This window comes from Exophiala viscosa (genome assembly GCF_022695815.1).
Source record: "Exophiala viscosa unplaced genomic scaffold EDD37scaffold_2, whole genome shotgun sequence".
Taxonomy (NCBI): domain Eukaryota; kingdom Fungi; phylum Ascomycota; class Eurotiomycetes; order Chaetothyriales; family Herpotrichiellaceae; genus Exophiala; species Exophiala viscosa.
Genome location: NW_026944354.1, coordinates 2,296,241 through 2,307,410, shown reverse-complemented (window position 1 = coordinate 2,307,410; position 11,170 = coordinate 2,296,241). Strand labels below are relative to the sequence as shown.

At 50.7% G+C, this 11,170-nt stretch overlaps 3 protein-coding genes across 3 annotated transcripts; 1 reads left to right on the top strand and 2 right to left on the bottom strand.

The window, feature by feature from the left end:
• The first annotated feature begins 721 nt into the window (after nt 1–721).
• EDD37DRAFT_622270 (transmembrane amino acid transporter protein-domain-containing protein) lies at nt 722–3,210 on the top strand. The gene has a single exon (XM_062816051.1). The coding sequence runs from the start codon at nt 1,000–1,002 to the stop codon at nt 2,821–2,823; it is 1,824 nt and encodes a 607-aa protein (XP_062673312.1). The 5' UTR covers nt 722–999; the 3' UTR covers nt 2,824–3,210.
• Nucleotides 3,211–5,807: 2,597 nt separating this feature from the next.
• Nucleotides 5,808–6,906, bottom strand: EDD37DRAFT_622268 (Alpha/Beta hydrolase protein). The gene has a single exon (XM_062816050.1). It carries the CDS (start codon nt 6,767–6,769, stop codon nt 5,852–5,854), a length of 918 nt encoding a protein of 305 aa, XP_062673311.1. The 5' UTR covers nt 6,770–6,906; the 3' UTR covers nt 5,808–5,851.
• A 150-nt stretch (nt 6,907–7,056) lies between these two features.
• On the bottom strand, nt 7,057–9,022 carry EDD37DRAFT_622267 (uncharacterized protein). The gene is made up of 2 exons (XM_062816049.1): nt 8,521–9,022; nt 7,057–8,470 (listed from the first exon to the last, which is right to left on the bottom strand). The coding sequence occupies exons 1-2, from the start codon at nt 8,949–8,951 to the stop codon at nt 7,351–7,353; spliced, it is 1,551 nt and encodes a 516-aa protein (XP_062673310.1). The 5' UTR covers nt 8,952–9,022; the 3' UTR covers nt 7,057–7,350.
• Between the last annotated feature and the right edge of the window lie 2,148 nt (nt 9,023–11,170).

The following is an 11,170-nucleotide window of genomic DNA, read 5'->3' as shown; positions in this document are numbered from 1 at the left end:
AGTCATGGCGCAACGGTGAAGCCGCCTGAGATCTTGTGCCTGGATAACCATGTTGTGGGACCTTGCTTCTCGTATCCAAGCATATCATGTCATGTGCTCCACTGATTTCTCAGAACAAGAGCTTCTCGACGAGCAAAGCCGAAATTTGGCCTCGGGGGCCATCTCATACGAAGTTCTCGAAAGGTGCGAGGAAGATTAGGCTACCAGTATCCACATGTCTTCACTTGCCACGGCGGCTGGGATCCATCTTGCATATAACACAGTACATGCCTTTGTTGTGCGGCGAACCAGTGGCCCAATCTACAAAGCCTGGAGCACCACGGCCCATGTCGACGACCTTTGAGGGAAATCTTCCGCACTGAGTCACGAAATAGCCTCACCGTATCTTTGTTGCATCCTCGGTTGGATTGTTCAGCCTGCTGCCTACCACGAGGGATGATAAATCGAAGAGTCCTTGGAATTACTGGATATAAATGTAGGGTTGCAAGAGATAGGATCTCTCGGAAGGCCAGCTGGGTATCGTATGACAGACGAATCCCATTTTGAGGTTGTGGAGGATCATTATAGGCTTTGTGGGCGGTCGTAGCTCCCTCGGAAGGCGTTTTGCTTGGTTAAAGCTTGACCCTGTATGGATTCCATTGGTAAAATCAAAAAGACCTGCCCCAGGCTTTCTTATCGCCATCCTGCATCATCCCTAATAATCTCGATGTCTAACTGCTTTTGGGAACCATCACCTCACAATAACATACCTGGTACAGGGATCTCGTTCATCCAGCAGCGGCATGGTTACATTGATCAACACCCCCCTCCTTCGACCGTTACGGAATGGAAGGGCGCCCGGGATATCCCAACCGGGTATTCGCGACTTCTACAATGCAGCCTTCCCTCAATTTGTTCTCACTTTGTTCTCAGATCAATTTTCCCTTCCATCGCGACCTTCCCTGTAGCGAGTGACCGAGCCTTGCCAGCCATTCATCAGGTAATTCACCAGGCGCAAAGATGTCTTTGGCAGACGCTGTCGATGGCGGAAAGCCGACCGATCCTGATCGCCCAACAACGTTCATTAGCCCTATGCACAGGAAACTCTATGACTCAAACGTCACATTTGAGGAATACATGCACTATGCCAAGCACACAAGAGCTGAGGAGGAAGCCGAGCAGCACATTCCTCAAGGGGGTCTTTTGCAACAGGTTTTCCGAAGAGAATCAGCCACACTTCTTCCACCAGGGACAACGCACCATGACGGCGCCACGAGTGAGGAAGGAATTGGTTCGCCTGGTCTTCAAGAGAAGCAAATCACACCTTCCCCCGGAGCGGACGATCAACCACGTCGGAAGAGCTTCTTGTCTAGACATTCCATGGTCCCTGAAGAGGAATGGCGACAGGCTGCACGCGCTCTAAGAACAGCAACTTGGGGCGCCGGCTTCTACCTCATCACCACAGATATTCTTGGCCCATACGGAGTTGGTTTTGCCCTTGGAACTCTCGGCTGGGGTCCCGGCGTTGCCCTTTACACCGTCTTTGCCTTCATGGCAGGCTATTCTGGCTACCTCCTTTGGCAAGTCTACCTGGGTCTTGACTCATACGAGTTTCCGCTCCGCAACTACGGCGACCTTGCATACCGGACAATGGGCAATGTTGCTCGATATGTCGTCAACATCCTTCAGTCGCTGCAACTCCTTCTCATTTGTGGCCAAGTTATCATTCAAAATGGAATGGGCATCTCACAGACCTCCAAGTTCCGGCTATGTTATGCTGTGTGCGTGGTCCTCTTTGTGATTGCAGGCTTCTTCATGGGCCAAGTTCGCACTCTGCGCAACTTTGGTGTCTTTTCGATGGTCGCCGTGGGCATCAACCTCTTGGTGATATTCATCTCGATGGGGGTGATGGCCCACTCGCCTCCAAACTACGGGATCAGTACGTTGGGATCCGCGGGCTCGGCTGTTGACGCAACCACGATTACCCCTGATGCTAATGGCGTCTACCCTCCGATCATCCACTACGGAGGAATGCCTGACTCGGGCAATTTCGTCGGTGCCATCAACGGTCTGATGTCTGGTGTTTTCGCATACGGCGGAGCTCAACTTTTCGTCGAAATCATGGCTGAGATGCGCCGGCCCTGGGATTTCATCAAAGCCATGTGGCTGGCTCAATTCTTCATCTACGCGGTCTATCTGATCTATGGATGCTACGTCTACCATTTCCAAGGACAATATGCTTTCGAAATCTCCTATATGGGCCTTAGTGTCTACGGGTTCCAAGCCGCCTGCGATATGCTCGTCGTGATCTCGGGGCTGATCGCCGCTGGACTTTACGGCAACATTGGTATCAAAGTCTTGTACAACCAAGTCCTCCAGGAAATCTTCAATGCTCCGCCTCTTACATCAAAGGCTGGAAAGTACTTGTTCGCCTCGATTGTACCGGTCTACTGGAGCATTGCTTTCGTTGTTGCCGCTGCAATTCCAGATTACTTCGGATTCGTCTCCGTTATCGCTGCGTTCTGCATCGTTCAATTCAGCTACTCGTTTCCGCCTATCATTCATCTCGCCTACACGATGAAGAAGAACGCCGTGCTCCCAGGGGAGGGTTTTGATCCGGCGACCGGCCAGACGAGACGCAGCGATAGTGGTATCAAGCGGTACATCAGAGGCTTTTTCGCAGATCGATGGTATATCAATGTCTGGCATGTCATTCACGCTGGTGGTGCACTCGCAACCGCTGGACTCGGTGCGTATGCGGCCATCCAGGGTATGATCGATGCCTTCAAGATTCCAGAGGTCAATTCTTTCACCTGCACTAGTCCTCTGAACCTGAACGCCTGATCTGGCTTGGACCTGAGGGACGTGATGACATTGCAGCTTCGCGATCATTCATTCGGGATCGAGCCCAAGGAATGAATGCTGTTCCTTGAGCGGAAAAAGAAAAGATCTGAGACAGAAATGCCAGTGTGTAAGACCAGCAAACAATGCCGAGTCGGCAAGCGAGTTTCCAGAAGACGAGATGGCACGGTCCAGGCGGAGGGTTACATGTGTGCGACGCTGTATACGAAGGACTTTGTGATGATCACAAGCATTCGTTCCTTCGAGCCTGACCAGATTGGCTATCGAATTGGCTTCCAAATGCTCTCAAAGTCAGACTGTGCCACTTTTTCTGGAAGTGGGCTTGTCGGGTCGCTGCAGAAGTGACTGTCTTGGGACGAAATGGTGGTGATATGTTGCTAGCCTACTACTAGTAGTACTTAGATCTCCTGCTCCTCCTAGGCAGCAGACATCGGAGGTTTCAAACGAACTCGCATCTGACACCTTTCGCAAACATACTGTACTGTATTCCTCTTTCGTAGTACAAGTGACCTTGAATTTGAATTTTCTAGCGTGCAAATTCGAGGTCACAAGCGCGCAGCACCTGACTCCTACAACATACGTCGCGCTACCCCCACATTACAGTACATTATCCAAAGCTGCGAAGAGAGGTCGATCTCGTCAATCCGTGTAGTGTAGCCCAAAATCAGTACAGCTCGATCTGGGAATGCCACAGCTCAGGCTGTCTCGGTCTGGGTCTGCTGCAGGTCGACTTCAGATCGAGCTAGCTCACCTATAATACATACATACCAGTAGTACACCGAAATCGACGCAAGCTCGAGCTGGGCTCGATCTCGCAGCGGGCTTGCCGCAAGGGCAGGCAATGAAGCTGCATGTGCTGGCAGCGAAGTCGGTGGCCCAAGCACTACATACTAGTACCGATTCGGTTTATTCCAAGCTTGAATACGTCAGATTCGGGTCCAGATCGGTTCTACGCAGGTTCTGAGCCTGATCTGAACCAGATCAAACCAGATAGAATCAGATCGATTTGGGTTGGACCGATTCGAACCAGTCCTGAATCAGCTCTGGCCCAGTCTGGCCCGGGTCAGCTCGATTTCAGCCTGGATCGGCCCGGGCTGGCCCATAGCAACGTTATAGTACATAGTATTCCAATATTTCACAGGGAAACCGTGGCAGTCGGTACGAGCGGATTGTCATCTTGGGGACTGCCTAATTCTAGTACTATGTACCATTAAATCGATGAAAATTGCGAATCCTAATGTATAGTGTACTACTACATAATGTACTAGTAGTATTAAGGACAGTGTGCTAATTGTCTCTACATGAAAGATTGGTATGGGAGCAGGCTCTAGTTAGCAAAATACATGGAAAATCCAGAGATATATAGTAATTATAGGCACGAACTTTTTGGGGGTGAGTCGAATAATTGATCCTCGCGATCTGTCGGTAGCAGAAATAGAACCCTCTCCAACGAGCCTGGATTGAACAGCAGCATCTGAAATGCCACAGGAGGCATGGTGCAGAATGTGGACTGGTGTTCCCGTGGCAACGAGCTGTCAAGCAAGACTTTACGACGCGGGGTCATCAGGCGGTGAGGCACAGCCAGTACCCAGTATCCGTGCCACCAGACACCGAGCTGGTCGCCAACATTCGAGCTGGGTCCCAGGCGACCTAATCCCAAGCTCCGTTGTGGCTTGCGTTCGGCTCAGGCTTAGCCCGATACCAGCTCTATATCAGAGTAGGCCAGCTCAGGGCCAGATCAGACCTGGATCGGAGCTGGCTCGAGCTGGCCCGCTGAGATATACGAGGCGAGGTACTGTGGTAGTACAGTATTAAGGCAATAAGTTAGTGTGAAACCAAGTTTTCACGCGGATTTGTTGCGACGACATCGCGCTGTTGTACTAGTACTCAGCAACTTTCGTTGACCAGGTCCACGATAACTTGTGCTAGGACAGATGATTTCCCCTCTTCAAGAAATCTGGGCATTCGGACGATTCGTGAGGTCGAGGTTCGTGAGGTCGAGGTTCGTGAGTTCGAGGTTCGTGAAGACGCAGCAGTCGGAAGAAGTATTCCCACACTCAGCAGGAATACATACTACTAGTAGTAGTACGCAAGCCAAACCGTACTGCTTGTCAGCAGCAGTACAGTACTATCAGTACTATTCATTTGAATGACATGAACCTTTGACCAAGCGGAAAGCACATTGAGACCTTGTACCGTGTTCGCAGTAGTACAGGGTCGCGTAACGCAGACCGAGACCGGCTCGAATCGCGCATTTGAATCGCCTTTGTATACTCGAGTTCGAGGCATTTTTCTTTGTGATGGCTCTTTGCCGTCCATCCCAGCAGCCTGCATGTCTAGATACGACGGAGGCCTGGTCGGAATCAGGCACATGTGTGCTGAGTCTGCTGATGATTCATGGTAGTGTTTTGTACGGGCTGACTTTTAGGCCTCGAGGGAGTGGACTGCGGTTTTGAGACCGGTACTGTATCGTAGCGAGGGCGCTTTGGATGTGACGGAGGTATTGATGGAAACCAGGCTCAGAGATGCCTGGGTCTGCCTAGCGACGATGGTCAGCTTTTGCTACAACAGCACTAGTACTAGTCAGCGAGGTACTAGTACTACAATAGCAGTATGGAGCGATCGATACCATGAAGCACTGTATGACCGGCACCATCAGAGCTGCACCGTACCATTGCGGGCTCAAGGGTTTAATAATGTCTTCGAGACCAGTCTCGTGCCAATATGTGAAAATGCAGTGAAAATGCAGTGAGTTGCGGGTTTCAGAATAATCGAAGATGATACCTCCCTCATTGTTGTAGTGAAAGTGAATAGAAGATTCCGTTACTATACAGTAACGTACCAACCCTTGGAGCTACTAGTAGCGGTAAGCAACATGGCAGAAGAATTGAGATTTAGTTTCGTCTCATCGAGACTATAATGCGGGAAGGGAAGGGGCGAGCAGGTCAATCGGCCATCAATCAAGGTATATGAAAATGTTCGATTTCTCATTTTGATTTCATTTCAAGAATCACCTCGGAACTTGACTCAACCACCAAGTCAACTCGACTCCCAACTTCGCCTGCTGATCATACATGATCAAATGTCCAGCTCCATCAATCAACACCACCTCTTTAGCATTTAACTTCTCTTTCAACCTCTCCGCGATATCCACAGGCAGCCATCCATCCTGTTTCCCCCAGATGATCCTTATTGGCAACTTCTTACCAACCTCCGCGTACTTCGACTCGACCTCTTCGGTGTTCCGACTGTTCGCCTGCATCAACTGCCTCACAAACCCTCTCTTGCCCTCGTCACTGCTGACCCACGGCCGCTTCAGCATCTCCATCGTCTCCTTGCTCAGCTGGTTGTGCGCTGCGTCACGGATATACGACTCGACCACGCCCTCGAAGACGGTCGGCGTCAAGGAAGTAAATACACCCTCGTTCTCCGCCACCAACTTGAACAAAGGCTGCCCAAATGGCCCCATCGCAACCACGTCGATCAGGCATAAGCTCGCATATTCACAGCCATGCAGGATATGCGCACGTAGACTCATCAGTCCTCCGTGATCATGAGCAACGACATGGGCTTTCTTGTTACCCCATTCTTGCTCCCAGGAGTGATACAGCGCGGCATAGACTTCGGACTGCTGAGCCAGGTCTGCATCCAGTGCCACTTCCTTGCTGATGCTACCCGCCTTGCTTGGGAGAGGCTTGCCAAGCGGACTATCGCCGAACCCTGGGTTGTCGAAAAGATAGACGTGAAAATATCTGGCCAATGATTGTGCATAGACATGCCAGACCCGGGAGGACCAGGGCGTGCCATGTACGAATATCACGGGCGGCAAGACTTCATCGCCAAGGGATGTCCATCGGACGTCGTAGCTGTGAGTATTGGTGGAATAGTGAAACGTTTGGGTGAGTTCGATGTTGGACGTTGAGGTCATAGTGTTCAGTTACCGACCGGCACTTGGAACCCGGTCTTCCAGATTCTGCAGACAGCAGCATGGGAGACGGGATCACTCTCGCATATATAGTACCCCGTCGGAAAGCGTATAAATTCAGGTACGCCTGATGCTTAAATAATCATTATCTGCGGGCTCCAAGACGCGCGCATGTAAACGTCATAAATCCAGCCGTTGAACTTTATACCAACATAATAGAGTTCTGATATGTTCATGAAACAGGTTGCAGGCAGGGTAACCAAAAGCTCGTCGCCCAAGTATGAATACGACTCATATAAAGATTCAAAGCTTGGAATTTTCCATGTTCGTTTCGGTTCTTCTTCCGTCGTGTTCGGGACAATACTAATCCTGAACACCACGACCAGCGCCAGTTCTTTCAGGAATCCTTGCGAGCTTCCCATCATTGGACCCCTATCCGATTACGGGATCCCCTAGTTATCACTGACGTGTGCGCCATAGTACTAGTACTTCATGACTTCCTACGCGGAGTCCGCGAAATTCGGTGAGCCGGCCGCGGTAGCTGAGCGCAAATATGTCTATATTACAGCATTTTGCGGGTTCCATCAGGGTGAATCCAGAAGAGAGGCTCCTTGCAGAGATTCAGCCATCAACAGGCTCGCAGAGAGCCGTGGGACAGTGTCATTGATGGCCTTCTCGATACTCCATACTGGTACATAGTCATGACCGCATGCAGCGGCGCTGGTAAGTACTGCAGCTTCGATATAGTGAGTAGGAGCGGCGATTGCTAGGACACCAAATAGGCTGTTTGGCATCGAGTCGATGCCAGAGCATTGGTCCCACCCTATCTTCCTGGCGGGGGTAAAGTAACTTGCATCTAGATCGTCGTAGATGGCGGTGATTGTGCATTCCAGTTTTCGTTCCATCATGCACACCATTCGTATGAAAGCTCTCATGTCGGCCCATGCAAGGCTCCAAGTTTTAAGCGGAGCAGGCTGGGGTTGGGGACGTTGATAGCGCATGTTATAGACCTCAATCTCATGCGTGAGTTCTGCTGAGGAACTCATCGAAGCTTCTCTCAATAAGCGTGAGGGCCAAGGCCGCGGACCCTGGCGGCTTGCAACCATCATGTAATTCTCCTTGCGCAGGAGCCAGATCACCAGCCTCAGGCACTGAAGATACTGCACCACGACTTTCTTCTGCGGTATTGATAGGGCTGCAAAGACTGTATCTTCCTCTGGTTGCAGGCCGTACGTTATTTGGCCGCGCTGTACCCTTAGCACCAGGGCAGTATCCACAACTGTCATGAGGGACTCTGTTGTTTCCTTGATAGTCGGTGAAGGTGAGCTTCGAAAAGCATCCAATGCGATCGATTCATGTGGGTCCGAGGCTTGCACGTTATGTGATGATATTGATGCAAGAGAGTCTGATTGAGCCGTGTCAATTGATTGCAGGCATTGGATCTGTAATGAGGCCAGCCTAGCCTCGATGGCGGCAAGTTGATTTTGCGTGGCTCCTGAAGCGGTTGTTCGCAATATGGCGTCCAGCTTTTGTTGCAGGAGGTACTCTGATGTTGCATTTTGTGCCACTTCCAAATGTAGTAGAGACTCCATCGAAGCAAGGTGGCTTCCGATTTGCCGTGTGGACTGTATTTGAACATCTTGAATCTCGGTGGCCGTGATATTGAGCTTTCCAACAGCGACAAGAGTCTCGATGTTGGTAAACCTGCTGAAGTCAGCATGGGACTCACTTGAATGACTATGTAGTGCACAAACCAGGTCGCCGTGATCAGCAAGGTCGAAAGACGTTGATGCTGCATTGAAAGTTGTTGATAAATCGAAGGGAAGTAACCAGCGTTGGCTGCAATCTTAAGCTTTTTGCCTATGGTTCTTCGCACGCGAGACTTAATGGGATCAAGCCGCTGTTCGATTTGGTCAAAAAGGTCGTAGCAACACTTGATTGAAGAAAATATCTCAGCAACCTCTGGATGGTGATGACCATGCACATCATCAGCGTGTAAGGCAATCCTTCGCACATCGCTCAAACAAGTATGCAATGCTTGTAGGATTGAAGCAACCCGTTCTATGGTGGGATGAATGTTCTTGTAAGCTTTGATGAAAGAGTAGAGTGATGAAGCGGCTTGAATTGCTTGGCCGGCCAGTGCAGCCAGTCCTGCGATGCTGGCAGCCTCACCCACGACAGCCATCCCAGCGCTGGTGATGAGTGTAGAGGAGATTCAGTGGTGGCGATAGTCATAGCTAAAAGGCAGCCGGTGTTTATGGGTCGGGCAAAAGGCTGTGCTGGGAAAATTCGAGGCAGTGTGATGCTGCGGCGCTAATCATGCAGTATAGCCACCATATCGCAATTGGTTGCAACCTGAATTGAATTCGGCGGCCTGAGCAACCCTGTCGGCGTGGCTGGGCACGACCCTCGAGTTTGATAGGTTCGTCTAACAAGAAGGTAAGGCTTTGTGGCTGTTGATGTGCTGTCATAATCATGGCGAGGTTTTCCAAACGGGTGTATGTTGTGGCCGAAAATGAAGCAACTGGAGGCATTTCTGATCTCAACTGGACTAGAATACTGCTACAATGGACGTCAAATACGCGGAAGTGCACATAGTAAGTGGAGGACTTTGGTGGGTGTCGCGATATGAAGACTGCGACGACGCCCAGCCTTGTGTGGCGTTGTGGAGGAGATGAAACATGGGATTCCGATTGTACTACCTCCAAGTCTATGGAATAATGGAAGAAACGTCATGATGGCTTGCTGCTGTGATGTGTCAGTAAAGTTCCTCAACTCATGGTCTTGCACATGCTGTCTGGCTCACTTTGTTCATCAATATTGAGTATGCTGCCTCCAATCCCTTTCACGCGGCACCGTGCACAAAGAACCATCGATGATGCACCAACTTGCAACGATCCTCGTCCTTCCGTCGTTGAGCCACTTGACTCTTTCCTCCCGGTAGTCAAAGCCGCACGAACAATAGCCCCAAGAGATTTCGTCTTGTTGAGTCAACTGTCTTCAACACGCGTGCAGGCTGGTGGTTCATTGAAGTTCATAACATTTGCTGTTTTTAGGTAGGGTGGGTTTGGACATTCAGGCTTTGGCCTAACAAAATCTGCAATGCAGCATTCGGATTTTGCGATAACATTGTTGGTCATGGTCTGATTGCCCAGACTATGCCAAAAGTACCAACACTCCCGGGGAATGCGACAACATTGTTCATCTCCGCGCGGTGAGAGTGGAAGACTGCTAACAAGGACATACTAAACGCTGACACACGGGAGATCGAGGTCGTGCGTCCGTCGCCATCGATAATCACTCTGATTGTGGTATTTGCAGGATTGACCCAAATAAGCGAGCGGCCAAAGGTACCTCCGTCGTAGTTCCCCGTCTCAGAAGGCCAGTGATCAAGACAAGTGAACTCGGGCTCGAGAGTATAGGTATAATTGTAGTGTAACTGCTGCTGCAGCCTGAGCCAACGTGTTTGCAAGCATGGCAACTGAGGTCCAGGAATGCCGTTGTCGAAGTGTCGCGATTGAATGCGCTGGTGCAGCAGGGTCGAAGAAGATGTAAGTGAGGTTCGACGTCGCGAAGATTTGCGTGCATTGTTTTGACGTGCCAAAAACCCTCACTGGGAGGGGAAAAAGGCGGCCGCAGGTACACAGAAACGGGTTGACAGGATGTGGTAAATGTCCTCGCTCTTGACAGGCCGAAAAAAGCCCCATTGGGGAAAAAAGACCGTCTGAAGTGGTTGAGCAGGTATTCTGTGAGTCGGCATAGTGATGGTCCGAGCACGAGGATGATGTGAGGCGCGAGTGAGCTTCGAAAAGTGGTTGACTTGATATTAGGTGTATCATGTTCAGATTGGCTTGCAGAGCGGTTGGTTCGGACGTTGATTTGTATAGTGCATGTGCCTTGCAGTGAGGGTGCTTCATGATCTCAAGCGAGGAGCGAGCTGAGTTGAGCGTGTTGATTTCGGGCGGAGCTTGGATCGTATCGATATTAGACTTGATGGCATGAGCGATGGCGCAGTTGTCCTTCAAGCATTCTTTGCACTTGTCTCTTCAGTGGATGGGAAGACTTCCGCGTGCCAAATGATACTTTCAGAGATTGGGTGGTCACCCTTGGCCTGGGTTTCTCCAGTTACCGACGACGCCGCGAGGAGGCGGTGACCTGGTCGTCATTTTTTTTGTTTTTTCTCTCTGATGTAAGGATGTGTATTATTCCTTTTTTTTTAGGTTGGAGAAAACCTGCAAGCAGGAAAAGAACCGACCCGCTCACGCCGCGACACCAGCGGCAGCGTTGCCCCGGCGGGCCCGCCTGCTCTCGTAGGCCTCCTAGGCCCAAAGCCCGACCTCAACCATGGCGGACAACCCGCCGGCAACAGCACCCCAAACCACCCATGTGGGCAGCGAGGGCACC